The 16,142-nt window shown below is 47.0% G+C and overlaps 2 protein-coding genes across 3 annotated transcripts; both read left to right on the top strand.

The window, feature by feature from the left end:
• The first annotated feature begins 503 nt into the window (after nucleotides 1–503).
• Nucleotides 504–9,158, top strand: pdss2 (prenyl (decaprenyl) diphosphate synthase, subunit 2). Its single transcript, XM_061301702.1, has 8 exons — nucleotides 504–937; nucleotides 2,900–3,034; nucleotides 5,007–5,205; nucleotides 6,524–6,598; nucleotides 7,210–7,383; nucleotides 7,760–7,891; nucleotides 8,015–8,050; nucleotides 8,796–9,158. Exons 1-8 carry the CDS (start codon nucleotides 690–692, stop codon nucleotides 8,949–8,951), a joined length of 1,155 nt encoding a protein of 384 aa, XP_061157686.1. The 5' UTR covers nucleotides 504–689; the 3' UTR covers nucleotides 8,952–9,158.
• Nucleotides 9,159–11,809: 2,651 nt separating this feature from the next.
• bend3 (BEN domain containing 3) lies at nucleotides 11,810–16,017 on the top strand. 2 transcript variants are annotated; one of them, XM_061301313.1, is made up of 5 exons: nucleotides 11,810–11,936; nucleotides 12,512–12,575; nucleotides 12,813–12,867; nucleotides 12,936–13,108; nucleotides 13,526–16,017. In XM_061301313.1, exons 3-5 carry the CDS (start codon nucleotides 12,816–12,818, stop codon nucleotides 15,692–15,694), a joined length of 2,394 nt encoding a protein of 797 aa, XP_061157297.1. In that variant the 5' UTR covers nucleotides 11,810–11,936; nucleotides 12,512–12,575; nucleotides 12,813–12,815; the 3' UTR covers nucleotides 15,695–16,017. The 2 variants fall into 2 exon arrangements, with proteins under 2 accessions (XP_061157297.1, XP_061157299.1); XM_061301315.1 differs by having other exon boundaries at nucleotides 11,829–11,936; nucleotides 12,454–12,575.
• Nucleotides 16,018–16,142: the final 125 nt, after the last annotated feature.

The following is a 16,142-nucleotide window of genomic DNA, read 5'->3' as shown; positions in this document are numbered from 1 at the left end:
CTCCAACTTTCACTGCCTTTTTGTACATTGCCTCTGGAAGTTGTGCGCTCAAAGCATATTGGAAAGAGACAATAGAAATGTTTTGCATTATTAATGGCTGCTATTATACAGTAGAACACATACATGACATAAGAACACATTAGCAGCATCACTGCTTGTATATTACATTTTTAAACAGAAATGGGTGTCTATAAAAAGAAGGAAAGTCGTTCCACTTTGATGAGTGTTTTTTATGCCAGTATGTGTACTTTTACTCAAGTCGGGAGGGAGTACCCACGCCATCGATTGATTTGTGAACTTCAGAGAAAGAAAAAAAAGTCTTTGTTTACCCTCAGGATTCCCTACTCTTGTAAGTCTATTTGGCAAAATAACGATATATAAATTGTATTCTTACATTTATAGTCCTAATTTAAGACTGAAGACAAAATTCGATTTCAATAAAATTTCTATTTTACATTAACGATCCTTGGAAGGGAAGTGACGTCATCAGCGTAGAATGACGTCGCGACTACGTTTGTAAAAGATGGCGGCGCACAGCAATAGGTCGTGTGTTGTGAAACAAACCAGTGAGTTGCGCCTGTAAAAGATAAAGCGATGAACACATGTGGCATCGAAAGTACTTATATAGTAAAATGGCATTAGATAATTGGAAGGCTGTTAAAAAGTGCTGATAGTATACAAGAGAGAAGATGTTTGCACCTGTCTGGACTCGACTTCCATGCACTGTCTGGTGTGTATCAGTGCGAAGGACAATAAGTCTATTCTCCAGCCCAGTACCTTCAAACTGGACTAAAGTGGTGTCCGACGCCGAGAAGATTGTGGGTTATCCAACCTCTTTCATGAGTCTCCGCTGTCTACTCAGTGACGAGTTCAGCAACGTCGCCATGCATGTTAAGAAGCTGGTCGGAAGCCAACACCCTCTACTTAACACTGCAAGGTAAAACCACTAGAACTAAGAGAGAACTTGAGAAGAAATAGCTCTGCGTTATTGCGTTTAACCTGCCATCCTGCACAGACGATGAGCAGAGTGAAGTCAGTCAGCCTTATTGTCAATTCCTTCATGCCAAGACACACAAAGAAATCGAAATGACGTTTCCGATACTTGCAATTGATTGTTTTCTTATTGGTGGTGTTTTTAATTTGAGACCTTTGGCAAATCAATGACTCAATGTGACTTCCAACCGTGATCGCCCGCCCTCGCGCTTTTAAAGAGGAGTCGTGCCACCGCTAATGACAGCACTTCCGAAACCAGCGGAAATACGGCATAATAAAAGCGCAGATTAATAACGTTAAAAAATAAAGCGTGGCACGAGAAGGCATAGAAAACAAAGCTCGTCGAAAGTTACGAACGGGTCAATTTGAGTCGGTTACATTTTCTGATGCTGCTTCCATCGGCTCGCAACAACCAAATACACAATTTGGGTCTGATGCACTCAACACTTTTGTGCTATGATCATTTAAAAAAAACGTGAGTAAGCTCCACATTGTGATTTGAAATGCCATCATTGTACATATTTCAGTTTTAGGGAAGACGTCTTTATAAATCTGGTAGCCCTGTGAAAGTTCCTGCACAGTCAAGTCGAAGGCGTGGGTGACCTCTTCACAACCCTTTCAAAATGACAGCAGCCCATTTCTCTCATCTCCTCTGTCCCCCCCCCCTCCCACGCTCACTCTTTTTCCATGCTCCATTCCCTTGCACAGGATTGATTGATTGATAAATGAATGCTTGTAGATAGTGACATAAATATCAATGGCTCGCAAGCCAGCCCTCACAAATGCGCAGAAGAGAGCTGCCTCATAACAGTTGAGGTATTTTCTATTTTGCAGGTTGCATGTGAAGGGTGAAGAGAGTTTGCTCCAAAAGGTCATTTCTGTTTTTGGACAAAGTGGCATGAGGAATTTGTTCAATGGAAGGTGCAATGACCCTCTCTCTTCGGAATGGTTGTGTGTTTTTCCATAGCACCAAAAATGTCAATCATACATATATTCATTCTGTCATCCAGCTCTCTTTTTTTTTTTTTGCATTCTCATTTTAGCTCCACTATATCGGCATTCCCTCCCTCTTTTCATGGTCCATCTCCCACATCCACTCTGTCCTCCCCGCCTTTTCCTGTGGTGCAGGGGTGGGTCAAAGATGGGTGGAGGAAGGGGGGGGGTGTCTGGGCATTGAGCAGTGGGGGTGTGGCCGCCTGTCTCCCTCGGAGCCCCTAACGAGAGCGTGATTCATGGCCCGAGGCGCTCGCTCTCTTAGGGACGGGATTCGAGGTGCTCTGTCTAAACGCTCCCACGAGACATTAAAAAGATATTTAATCTAGCTTCCACATAAACAGGCAGCTGTGTGTGGGCCTGCCATTCATTGTGTACATGCATTATTTTGTATACAGTATTCCAGTGAGTGTGTCCACTAACTGTGTCACCATTTTGAGAATTTATGATTTCAGTTCAGCAACTTGCACAGAAGCTTCATAAAAAAAAAAATAAGGATATGAATTGCGTTAGCTTGGCTGTGTGTTGTTTTCAATTGTGACCACTTGCACAATCCATGTGCGTTTGAATGTTGTTGTTTTTTTGTGTGCCACTTATGAGCTACCATAGCTCAGGCTCATGACAGCTTTTGGCAAAACATAATTCTAAAGTGAGAGTAGTGGAAGGAAAAAAACATCCTGTCACCCAGTCTGAGTCATCTTTTTCAAAAGCTGCCATGAAGAGAGAGTTTGATGACTAGAACAGCCCATTTCAGGAAAAACAGTCAACAGGAAGTTTTTTTTTTGGCATGTCTGTCATGGACAGAAGATGTTGCAGCGTTCAAAAATCAGATATCCATCCTCAACTAGACATGCAAGTGGAAGGGCTTGGTAATATGTGCGGCCGGCCTAATTGTTCCTCTTCTTTTTTGCAGAGGTTTTGTCTACGACAGCAGGAACAACCTTCAGATGAGAGGACTGGTTGTCCTTCTTCTTTCAAAAGCCGCAGGACCCAGCCACGCGTCGTCCGATCCATCAGCTCAGGACATGGTCAGCGGCATCTACCCCAGGTCAAATCCACTCATGTCGCATTTGTTTGCCAACCTTCATTGAGACATACGCAGAGGTGTTCCAATTTAGCCGTATTTAGTTAAGGGCACTAGCCATGTGTTCAGCTGTTCCAAGGAGGTTGCTCATTCCAAAAGTGTCTGCTGTCGTGAGTTGTGACGCCCTGAAAGGAGTTCTTTTTTGGTTTTCTTTGCTTGCTCATAACGTCCGTCGTTGAGCAGCGTCTGTGTGGAAAGATCCGAATACACTTGTTATAATAAAACAGGCAAGAGTACAAATACTTGTTGTTCCTCTCTCTCTCTCTCTCTCTCTCTCTCTCAGCTCACTTGCTGCTTGCGTCACACTGCCGTACCTGCACGCATTCCTTCACTGCACTGTGATGGACATCTTGACCCCGCACGCAGTGTGACTTGATCACCTCATTTGTGCTTCCGCCCGCACTCACTCTTAGCTCTCTCAGGCTCATTAGCACCTCTGCTGATGGCAAGAGAGAGAGAAAGAAGGTGCGGGATGATTGAAACCTCCGGGGGAGATGGTCTCCTCCCTCCCGACAGGCAGCATTTGTAAAAGATTCCCCACTCTGCTGCCTGACACTGATGATTCACCAAAACAGCCAAATGATTGATGGACGGATGGCAAGTGTGAATGCTTGTGTTGATGGCCTGATAGGACAAACATTGATGAGCCAAACCATGGGATGGATGGATGGATGGATGAATGGGACGAAAGGATGGAGGAAGGAAGGAATGAATTATATTCTCCATCTTCCAGGCAGCGCTCTTCTTTTAAATCACTCTCCCATCCATCCATCCGCAAGGCTACATTTAATGCAAAGGCAGACAGCTGAGGGAGGAAAATGGCATAGAAGGCTCAGGACGAGAGGCGTGGCAAGGGGGCGTTCCAACGCGGCAAGATGGCATCAGTTGCTATGCAACCAGCCACCAAAGCTATTTATACACAAGCCCCCTTGTCCCCCTTTTTTTTTTTTTTTTGTTCCGCCCATAGCCCCACAGATACATAAGTGGACTGAGAGACAAAAGGTTTGGGACATACTCTACGTGCACAAGGAGTTGATCTCATTACTGCAGGTGAACTTGTGTGCAGTGGTTCCAGCAAATGATTCTTTTACACTTTATCATCATCTTTGATGACACTACCAGGATTTGCTGAATATAAAATGACAATGAAAGTCTGGCTATTATTTTAGCCTTACATTTATTTGACTCTTTAATGAGCTCATTGTGAGCACTTTAAGCCACTTGTAATTGGCACTTGACTCAATTCAATCATCAATTTTAAGTCGAAGAAATCGTCAACAAAAATGTGTAGCAGCTCATAATATTATCGAATAGAATTGGCCTCAGAATGAAATACTAGAAGTAGTACATTTTGAAATTTTGAATGAAAAGCCGCATATCAGTGACACCCATTGAAATGCATTGGAGGAGGGGGGGGGGGGGGGTTCATACAAGGCAAAAAATAAATAAAACATCAAGATTTTTTGTCATGGCCAATCTTGAGAACAAGCAAGTTTCAAAGAACATTTGTTTCCGTGTGCTTATCGCAACGCCCATGGAGGGCGACCGTGGTGTTTGGCTAACCTGTCAGACAATAGGTGTGATTGAGAACCACGTTATATTATTGAATGTTAATCACCCCTTTTTTTTTCCAGCTGACATTGAACTCGCCAATTACCTGCCTTGGATGTGCGTGTGTGCGTTTTGTTTTTTTGGGATGGGGAGGGGGGGGCGCAAAACAGGCTCATCAGTTTCTCACTGTGGCTGAAAAAGGTAAGTGGCTATCAGGGCGGGCGACCAACCCTGTCCAAATAAAACAACGTATGAAATAAATGTGCTTTACGCAGGACAAACCATTTGGCAGCTACCTCCTTGACGATGACCCATTGAACATCTTTGATTGTAAAAGCTCCCTAAATGTTCCATGTCTTTCTTTCCTGTTTTGCGCGCATGGTAGCCAGCGCAATTTGGCAGAAATCACCGAGTTGATTCACACGGCGTTCCTGGTGCATCGCGGGGTGGTCAATTTGAAAGAGTTGACGCCTTCCGACGGCCTGCTGAAGGACATGGAGTTTGGCAATAAAATGGCCGTCCTCAGCGGAGACTTCCTTCTCGCAAACGCTTGCACCGGATTGGCGCAGTTAAACAACACCAAGGTAATTGTCATTCTCATCATTTTATGGAACTGTATTTGCCTCCAGCTTATTCCTTAAGGCAATGGCGTTATGGGCAGATTGAGCCATTTGCTACAAAGCTGTTTATTTCAAACAATAATGACTTATTAGACGTGCACCGGGATGAATTCCGGACCATCCCACTTTCTATAACCCTCGCCGTTCTAGCGTGCGTGCATTCTAAAGAAGCGATAATATCAGGTTGTTGGAGGCCGTTGAATAAAAGGATTAATTGGAGGCAGAAACCGTCATCAGTGTATATTCTCAATCACTCGACCCCAACCTGTTCCTGCCTTGATAAATCACGTTCACGGGAAGCTCTTCATATGTTTTTTTGCGCTGTAATTCTGATTGCCGTCATCCAATTTCAGTGAAGTGAATAATAGGTACGCCCCATTTCCCTCTCTTTTGATATTCTTTCATTCTAATAACAATGCACCACATGATTAAACAAACGGAGAAGTTTCTACATTTCTGATAAAAGGCAGAAAATGAATGGATTTCTCAACCTGACCTGATGATTGTCTTTGAGCTGTTCCAGCCTATGACAGTGATGGAAATGGGATGTCATGGCCTTGAGAGGTGGTAACCTGTGCCTGTGCCGCCGCCCCCGCCGCTTCAGTCAAGTAATCTTGGCCTGCAGCTCGGGTTTCTTCCCTTTTGCAGGCCCTGTCGGCAAAACACGATCCGGCTGGATTTGGGAATGGAGTAAGGTGGAAGCAGAGGGGAGCTTATCTGATACTTTCCAAAAAAAGCCCCCACTTCCCAAGACAGGGAGAGACACCAGAGTAACACTGTAGGCACATTGTCCTTTCGGGTCCAAGCTCGGGTTTCCTCAATATTGTCAAAGCCCGGATGGATTGCCTTGCATTGGCCACAACACACTTCTATGATGAACCAAGGATGACGGCAACGTGTCCCGCCCGATTCATTCGCTCGTATTGAATATTGTGAGCAGTTTACTCCCGCGTGGCAAGCTCGAATGTAGCTGTCTGTCCGTGCGTGCCCCCTGGAAGAGGGAATGGGCAACTGCACTTTTACAAAGCAGTCGGTGCACAAGGAAGGCAAGGGAACTTTCTTTCCACCTAACGATCACAATATGGATTTATCTTACTTGGGTAAATGTCTCATCAGCAGGAAGGAGACGCTTATACTTTATTCAACGTGACACGATAATAATAATAATAACCATAAGTACTTGTTCTTAAAGACGACGACATCTGTTCCGATGCCATTTTGAGTGGTCGATGGTCGAAAGGGTGACCTGAACGTCTGCTTTGTGTTTGCGTCCGCTTGCCAGGTGGTCGAACTGATTTCCGGTGCCATCGGTGATTTGGTTCAAGGAATCTACTATGAAAATTCCAACACGTTTGAGGTATGAACATTGTTAGAAATTGAAAATGAGCGCAGAGCTGCACTTACAGGACATCCAATCCCAATTTGGGAAAAGAAGGCTTGCCCCGAGCCTTCTGTAAGCAAACATTGGAATAGAACCTTTCTTGAATGCAGCAGACCTGTTTTGCCACGCAGTTAGGATAGTGAAAAATCATTTGTATTCATAGATTTTCTTTTTTTATTATGGTTCATGTCTGGCAGAGAAGGCCTCAATGTCATTAGCAGTTTGATGGGATGATTAATGTTTGCGAGGAGGACATATCTGACAGCAATTATTGAAGACAGCTTTTGTGAAACGATTGTTAATATATCCATGTTTGTATTAGTGAATGTGATTGTCAGTAGTTCTCACCTACGCTGTAGCAGAAATGATTCCATGATATTTTCTGAATGATTTGCCGACTTACGGCGGGTGGGGATCTTAAATGGCGGATTTTTGCAATACACAGCCGTAATTCAACTTTGTAATCTGTCCTACCCAATTGAAAGAAAGAAAGAAAGAAAATCTTTGAGACGGGCCATGCGGTGAATGTGTTTTGACAATCACAGGTTGAGACATGGAGAAGTTGACGCTTTGGACTGTTTTTGTAGGAGGATCTCGTCAGCCCTGAAGTGGATACAACAGCATGGGAGGAGCAGACATTCCTGTCCCACGGGGCGCTGCTGGCCAAGAGCTGCCAAGCTGCAATGGAGCTGGCACAACATGATAACAAGTCCCAAAGACTGGCCTACATGTACGGCAAACACCTGTCTTTAGGCCACCGGGTAAGTTGGGACATTTGCTCATTTGAGGACCTGTTCCATTCGATTGGTTTTATTTTCCATTCATGATCTGAACAGCTCATCCTTCTATCGTTTGAATGTTATGCTTATTTGATTAGAATTTGAAATGGTCGCTTTTCCATCCGTTTTGAGGTCCCGCTTTGAGCAATGCACTTTTGTGTCGGTCGGATGCCTTCCTGCTGTGTGTGCGTGCTGGCTGGGGATCCCAGCATGGCTCTTTTGAACAGCAACCATTTGCATCCAGCCAGCAAGCTGCGTTAGTTGCAGGGCTTGTTTGGAGCGGGCTCACCTGGAGCGTAACCAGGCATGACTCATGATTGATTGGCTCTGTTCAATTTCTGCGCTTTCCTTCCCGCAGCTAAACTCCGACCTGCAACCATTCGTGAAGAGTAACGTGGGAGAGCAGGTGTCTTTCAGTTTTAGCGCCGCCCCTGTGCTTTTTCACCGCCACATTGTTGGCCCTGAGCGATGGCAGCAGCAACTGCGACAGGTAATTCATGTGTGGACAAAAGCAACCAAAAAAGGGTCTAATATTCAGGAACGTTCCTTAGTGGCGATATCTGGATGATTGGGCTTTTTATTTGATTTATTTTTTGTCTTTTGTCTTGACCAGGCAAAAACAATGAGGAATCAACTGGATTATTCCGAGGTAAGCGCATTTGTTTTGTTTGTTCTGCAATAAAAAGCCCCCAGAAGGTCATTTCACTGCAATAATACTTCATATCAAAGTTGAGTCAAGGTGTGAAAGACTGGCGGAAGGAGAATGGGATGCTTGAGAGCAGGGGATTAGTTACAAACCAGAGCAGGATAGATTAGTTACCAAGGCCTATTTGTGGAGAAGACATTGGGGCTTGAAAACACTGCCATTGTGGGAGAATCTCCTTAAGCTGGAAAGGACACATAGTGAGAAGTTTGCATGGGAGGAGAAAATCACGAGCGCTAACCAGCTAGCTAGCCTAACGGGAACCCGATGACCTCGCGCCGAAAGGTGATTAAAGGTGATCAAGTTGGCCCCTTTTGCAAGCACTATGCTCTGATGTGAGAGTGAAAAGGCATCTCTTCTAAATTGATAATGTGCAAGAGGGAGCTTGAAGAGGAAGAAGAAAAAGAAGAAGCGCCGACGGTGCTTAGCACCTGTAAAATTCATGAGGTAAAACGCCCACAGCAAAAAAGAAATGCTCCAACGTCATCAGGAATCATTCAACTTACTTTGAATTTGTCTTGGTTCCAACTAAAGCACCATTTTGTAACTCACCCGTAACAATTGTTATGGAGAGGAATTGCATTCGTCACACTGGGCATGAAAATAGTAGATGCTTGTTATCCTTCAACTTCTGGGTGGATGATCCAAATGAGATTGTTGAAAAAGACGTGTGTTTTGGGTCTCTCCACAGCTTTTGGCAGCGGTGAAGGCAGAGAAAGGCCTGAGCACGGCAATCAACTTATGCCGTTACCATGGCAACAGGGCTCTGGAGGCCATCCAGGCTTTCCCCTCATCCGAGGCTCGATGCGCCTTGGAAAACATGGCCTGCGCCATCACCAAATTTTGAGAAGGGAGTCTCTCGAACGCACGCACACCCGCACACTTTTGAAGGTCCTTTTTTGCTGAGGCCAGCAAAGAAGAACCACAGGACACAAAACTGGACTTGGGAAAGCAAACCCAAGCAAAGCAGGTGCTCGCTCGCTCACTCGCTCAATGAGGTAAAGTGTGAATGTGCTGAACGGAAAATAAAAACATTTTAGGCTCATGCTTTGAATTGATACAAGAATGAATTGGAAGTTTTACAATACGTATATGTAGCTTTTGTTTGATTTGGATGAAAAAGCAGTTTGTCCAGCTCTGAACACATTCCCAGCACCATATGAATCATTCGGTTTTTACGTCAAATCCTCACTGGGGCATCTGATGACATTTGCCAAATTGCCAAGCACGCGCAAATAATGCTCTTCTGGCGGATAGTTGCTCATCATTTTTAACTTGACATGATATTCCCTCCCAGGAGAGGGAAACGGCACAAGAATAAAGTGATGTGTGTCACTTTATTGCATGGGTGATGTGATCCAAGTCAAGTCAGGGGTGGGCAAAGGTCACCCACCCTCTCTCGGCCCCGCCTGCCTGCCTGCCTGCCAGCCAGCCAGAACACTGAAACTCCGCCAAGCAGTAATTATTAATGAAGAGACTTGAGCAAATGGACAGGAAATGCAGAGCTATTGATTGGGCTTGGCTGCGCTGCTCCGAGCCGTGCAAGTTGGCGCCAGCCAGCCAGCCAGCCCCGGTGGCCTGTGGTTTCCCCGGGCCGCTGTCTGCAAGGAGGAGGCAGCGGCGGCGGCTCAGGTGTGAAACTACGCAGCCAGGCCTCACCTGGAGAACACAGCTCAGGGAACATTTTACTTTTGGCCACTTTCTACAAATGGTCTGTGAGAAAATATTTTGTTTTAATGGAAGCAAAGACATATCATTCCAGATGACACTTAAATTTGTACACGTTAAATCTAATGAAGACAACTTTTTCAATATTAAAGAAAAATAAAAAAAAGCCGCTGTGTGCTGCTAGGTTGATCTCCGTCAACTTGCTCTCCGTTTGGGCTTCCTATGCTATGCCACCCTAGCTTCCCGTTCACAGCGTGTGCCGAGAAAACCCTGGGGCACTTCATGAAATATTTATCCTCGCCGTGAGGAGACATGAGGAAAGGTACATGGAAAGTTTAAAGAACTAAACAAGGAAGGCAGTTGGGCCAGGACCAGAATGTACGAAGCACTCACCAAACAAACTTTTACAAAAAAAGAAACTCTGGCCTAAGACGCTGAATGCAGTAGAAATATACCTGCGCTTCAAAAATGAGCACAGGTATTTTATACTTTATTATTTAATTTATTTATTATTATTTTATAATCAAGGTACACGTATTTTGGGTCAGTGGCTAAGTTTCCACAACCACTGAATAATAAGAACTCACTATGATGCATGTCCTTTGCTCTGGTTGTCATGGTAACAAGTCACAATGTAATTCTTAATCCTTTGTGTATTTTTACAGAGGAGAAATAGACTGTTTATTAGGACACCCAGAAATTGTTTGGGGAGAAAAAAAGTAGTATATTTTTATTTCTTTTTTTATCCATGCCAATTGCTGTACGTCTCCTTTATTGTTCACGTTGACCAATCACAAGCTCCATTAGTTGGAAATCCTATTAGGAACAAACGGGTAATCTGCGGCTAGTTCTGCATGACCCGTTTTTTTCGTCGCTGCACTTGGGAATGGTCTTTCCGTAAACACCTGTGACGCTAATACGAGCGTATTGCTGACAGTGATAGATGACAGTCATTCTCCCGTGATGGCACAAGTACGGCTGGGCGCCCCTGCTTGACACAGACGAGCATATTGGCTAAAAATGACACTTTAATGAGCTCCTTCGTGTGTGTGTTAAGTGGCCCACGCCGTCGTCGCCTGGCTGACCCCGGGCCGCGGGCCGCGCTTCCTCCTGCACAGGCCGCATTTGCACCGTTGGCTGCCGCACAGCAGAGCCGAGCCGAGCGCCACGGAGACAGCTCATTAGCCGACTAATGAGAAGCACGTTGCATTCTTACATCGTCTCTCCGTCCATGTATTTGTGACAGAACATTAAGCTTTTTATATGTGCATGAAATAGGCAGTGATTAAAAGGACTCTTTTCCTATTAAGCTTCAGTTTTGCAGCAGAGTTTTGTAGAAATGGCCACAGGTGTCAAACACCAAATATATGTTAAAGATGTTAGTTGTACTCTTACCGCAACCGCGCCAACCTGGATGATCATATCACCTCGCGAGAAACATGACCATTTAGCAACGGAACAAAACAGACAACACACAAGACCATTTTCAATGTTTACATTTGAGTTAAGTTCTCTTGAGCAACAGATGGATGGTTTGGGCCAAGATTGGGGTTAAGATTGAGTTGAAAGAGTCATGCAAAACTCATTGGCAACTTGGTATTGTAAGACAATATTGCACTTTTCTACCAATATCTCACTGTGCACACTCCAATTGTTTTCAATAGGAATGTAGGAAGACTTTCCACAGCACAGATTCATCAAACTGTTACTACACGCTCTCGCCACTTGGGGTCGCTACTTCCCCTATAGGAAGTCCACGTTTTGTGTACGGTGATTACAATGTTCTTTTCAAAATATTCATTCTTCAATCGATTATATATTATTGTATCAAAAAATGTGTATCAAATGTAAATATTGTTTATTATTACTATTATATTTGTACTGCATTATTTTGCATTATGTGTTCAAGAGAATGCACATGGGATGATTCTCACAACTAGGTCCAATTTGAAAGTTGCACTGTCAATTTGATCGGGTCAAAATTGCGATCCCGTCGAAATGATCAGATGACCTCCCTCTCTGTACGGAAGTGACACAGGCGCCGTAACGTGACGTCACGCGAGCAATCACAGGAGCGACAGGGGCAAATCATGAACAACAACCGTTATACGCGGCAACGACATTGTGCAAAAGCATCCAGACAGGATTGCACGCACTCATGAAGGTGAGCGAGCGTTCATCTGACACACACTTGCTTATTTCTCTTTTCTTTTCTTTTCTTTGTTGAACCCAGTAGTGTTTTGGCGAAATTAGCTTTAGCAGGACGAGGGGTTGCTTCACGCAAACACCGCGGCGGCGGCGGCGGCGGCGTCACTCACTCCAATTGACACACCGTCCATCACTGCTCGCTCGATCGCTCGCTCGCTCGCTCGGCATGTAAACAAGAACTAACGACGCGTGGCTCTGCAAACGGACGCTTTGCGTTGTGCAAGCTTGTTTTGCTTCGAGCGAGCGTTGACGGGCGAAGGAATCCGGAAGTAGTGACGAATCGGCGTCACGGCAGCTCGCCTGCCTGCAGTGAGTCAATGCCAAATGATGTGATCGTGCGCCGTGCGCCGTGCGTGTCACCCACTGTGTCACTGTGCTGCTGGCGTGTGCATCAATTCTTCGATGACATGATGCGCCACGTCTCTGTTACATCGCCACTAATATTCGGCCATGTGTCCGTCCGTCCGTGCAAGACAACAGCTCACCGAACGGAACATCACCTGCCGCTTCCTGCTCTTTGTTTCCTCACAGTTGTGCGACGCACGGAAAAGAAAGATGTAGCTGGCTTTTAAAAGCACCCTGGAACACCCTACAGGTGAGCACGGACAACTCCTTCTTGGGAAACATTAAGCACAAAAACGTTGAGTTTGAGGATGAAGGACATTTACAACTGAACTTCATCTCAACCTTTGGAGGAACATGTTTAACTGCCATTTGCTGTGTAACACTTAGCTGAGCTACCAAAGTTTAGTTTGATCCATGAATGGAACAATACACTTCCTGGTTCAACTAGAAATTGGTCGTTCATGTCATTCCCATTTTCCTTTTGAAGGCTATGAATTCTTCCAAGTATGGGGAAGCTTCAGATGAAAAAATGCTTGAAAAAGGTAAGCAAATTGTGACTCATGTCCATTCAATGTCATTTTATGAATGTCTTATCTGCTTCTATTGGCAGAACACAAGCCCGGTAAAAAGGACGAGACTGAGGACTTGGCTTTTTGCGAGGCCCCGGGAGAGCGTGCCGGAGCTGGGTCTCCCGGGACCGCTGAGGCTGCGAAACGAACTTCTTCCGAAATGGAACCGGACTCCAAGTTGTCAAGCGGCAAGAGAGTCCGAGTTGCAGGCGAGGTGAGTTTTCCCGCTGGCTAAAACGTCAGGCCTGCCTGCCTGTCTGCATGGCAAGTGGTGTCTGCTTTGTACTTCAAAGTATCCTGCTGCACAATTGTTGGTCAAAATCCGAGTGCCCGCAATCTCTGGAGGTGTGTGTGACTCATTTTCGTGAAGGGACACCTCAATCATGGCTTCCTTAGCTGCAGGAACGTGCAGGAAAGCCCTTGGACAGTAGTGCAAATCTCTCTGATTTGGATAGTGTGCACGACGAGTTGCACGCTCCGCTGACTGCTGAGCCTGGAGGTGTCAAAGCACTTTAAACAACAGCTTTGATGATCGTAAAACGTCTTTGATGGCAACTTCAAATCCCAAAAGGGCACATTGCTCACAGCTCTGCTCGCGCTCATTTGCCTTGCTTCTCTTTCCTTGCTCTAGATGAGGCAGCGGCGGCGGCACTTGGCAGATGAGAGCAGCAGACACGAGCCTCTGTGTCCGAGTACAAACGGGGACAACCTTCACGGCAAATCCGGAGTTTCTTATCGGAAGCCCCTCTTCAGTATCTCCCACAGAATCTTGGAGAAGAAGAACCCGCAAAGCGCGGAACAGCAAGCGGGTCAAGGTCCCGGACGTCAGCTCGACAACTCCAGCGGCCTCTTGTCCTCCACGCTCCTCAGTTTGCAGGAAAACGGCTCATGGGAGGCTTCTCCCAACTCGGACAATTCGGCCCAGGCGTGGTCCAAGGACTCCGGCCTTTACCCTCTGGTTGAAAAAATGTTCTTCATCCTCAACAGCCTCAGTTCCAGCATGACTCAGCTGCACAGCAAGGTGGACCTGTTAAGTCTGGAAGTCATGCGGATCAAGAAGCAGCTCAAAGCGCAGACGGTGGCCGAGTTCCAGCCTCCTCCGGAATACCTGCTGACCAGCGAAGAGCTGAATCCTCTGATGGAGCAGACGTCCAACGCCGGAGAGCTGGCCTGCCGCTTGCTGGTGCATCTCTTCCCCGAGCTGTTCCGAGCCAAGGGGTGCTGCGCGGCGAGCAAGAGGTCGCTGGAGCCGTTGCATTTGCAGCTGATCCGCAACTACGTGGAGGCTTGCTATCCCTCGGTCAAGAACAACGGCGTGTGGAAGGGAGAGTGCCTCCCTCAGATGAACGACTTCTTCAATCGCTTCTGGGCCCAGAGGGACATGGAGAGCGCTGGGCCGCTCGGGAAGCAGACGGGGGAAGGAGGAATCAAAGCGGAGGGCTCGCCCACCTATCGGCTCTTCCGCGACCAGCCCGTAGCTCGGGGGGAGCCGCTCCCGCGGGAGAACCCGCAGGGCGGCTCGGCCGAGGAGCTGGACGAGCTCTCTTCCCCGGAGGACTTTGTCGTTTTCCTCATGCATCGACTCTTCCCTGAGCTTTTTGAAGCGGAAGGCTGTTTGAAGGGCGCCGCTCAGCACCTTCTGGACTCGGACAGGATGGAAATCATCAAGAAGTACATGGAGAGCAATTTTCCCGACGTGCCCGAGGAGAGCTGGCTCCGGGCGTGCATTCAGCACATGGACGACGACGACGCCTTTGACGCTCCTCACAGCAGCGGCAGCGAAACGCCCAACGACGAGCGCTACGACCCGGCCGGCGCGTCCGAGGAGGTTTGCGCCCTGAAGCTTCCGGAGACGTGCGGCAACGAAAGGCCTTTGCGCAAGTGGAAAAAGTCGCTGCTGTCGCCCGTGGATTTTGACAGTCTGGAGATCCCCGCCCCGGACTTTGCCGTTCCCCGCCAGTTCCTCTTGTCCAAGGAGCAGCTGAAGTGGAACTACGAATGCAGTTTGTCCATCGGGAACTTTGCCTCCCGGCTGCTGGTGCTCACCTTCCCCGAGCTCTTCACCCAGGAGAATAGGCGCAAGTTGTACAACTGCAGCGGCTCTCTGGGCAAAAAGCAGCTGGACCCCCGACGCGTCAACCTGATCCGCCATTACGTGCAGTTGGTCTACCCGCAGGCCAGGAACGAGCGAGTGTGGATGCTGGAGTTTGTGGGCAAGCTGGACGAGAGGTGCCGGCGACGCGACACGGAGCAGAGGAGATCCTACCTGCAGCAGCACCGCAAAGGCTACGTTCAGGACGCCGAGCAGGACTTTTTCCTGAGCCACATCCAGCACCCGGACGGCGCCAGGGAGGACCCGGAAACGCCCTCGCTACCTCCCGAGAAGAGCACCAAAGACTTTTGCAAAATCCCCCTGGACCAACTGACGGTTTCCAAACCCGAGTTCCCCGTTCCTCCGGCGTACCTCCTCTCGGACGCCGAGGTTCGGGAAATAGTGCAGCAGAGCCTTTCGGTGGGGAACTTTGCCGCCCGGCTGCTGGTGCGCCTTTTCCCCGAGCTCTTTACGCCGGAAAACCTGCGTCTGCAGTACAACCACTCGGGGGCCTGCAACAAGAAGCAGCTGGACCCGGCGCGCCTGCGACTCATTCGCCACTACGTGGAAACGGTGTATCCCGTGGACAAGATGGAGGAGGTGTGGCACTACGAGTGCGTGCCGAGCATCGACGAGCGCTGCCGGCGCCCCAATCGCAAGAAGTGTGACATTTTGAAGAAGGCCAAGAGGTCCAATTCGGTCTTGTAGTGGCAACGCACACATTGTCCTTTTTGCACAGCATACGCGCTGAAGCTGTCCTTTCTAGGATCAAGCCAACCTGTTGCGCTTCTATTTAAAAAAAGAAAAAGAAAAAAGCCCCAAACTGCTTAGCTAACATTGTTGTAGCCTTCAACAGCACTTGATAGTCTAGTTTTGTAAATGAGCAGAAATGTCACTTCCTGCTGTTGCATTGTTTGGCCTCTTTTAAGAAGACGCTGTTAAGCCTTGTTCTAGAGGTTTATATTATAGAACAAAGTTAACAGTGACACTTGTTGAGCACTTGTTTCTAATAAAAATCACATGACACTTTGGGACTTTTACACTCAATGTGCTACACGCTTGAGCAAAATGAGCGTCAAATGAATTCGACAACAAATCGATGAAGACATTTGACTTTGGAAATCTTGTTGGACATCGGTTAAGGGTTGTTGTTTTA

The sequence above is a fragment of the Syngnathus typhle genome, linkage group LG16 (assembly GCF_033458585.1).
Source record: "Syngnathus typhle isolate RoL2023-S1 ecotype Sweden linkage group LG16, RoL_Styp_1.0, whole genome shotgun sequence".
Taxonomy (NCBI): Eukaryota; Metazoa; Chordata; class Actinopteri; order Syngnathiformes; family Syngnathidae; genus Syngnathus; species Syngnathus typhle.
The sequence above is the reverse complement of the archived record's forward strand: the minus strand, read 5'-3'. Positions and strand labels throughout refer to the sequence as shown.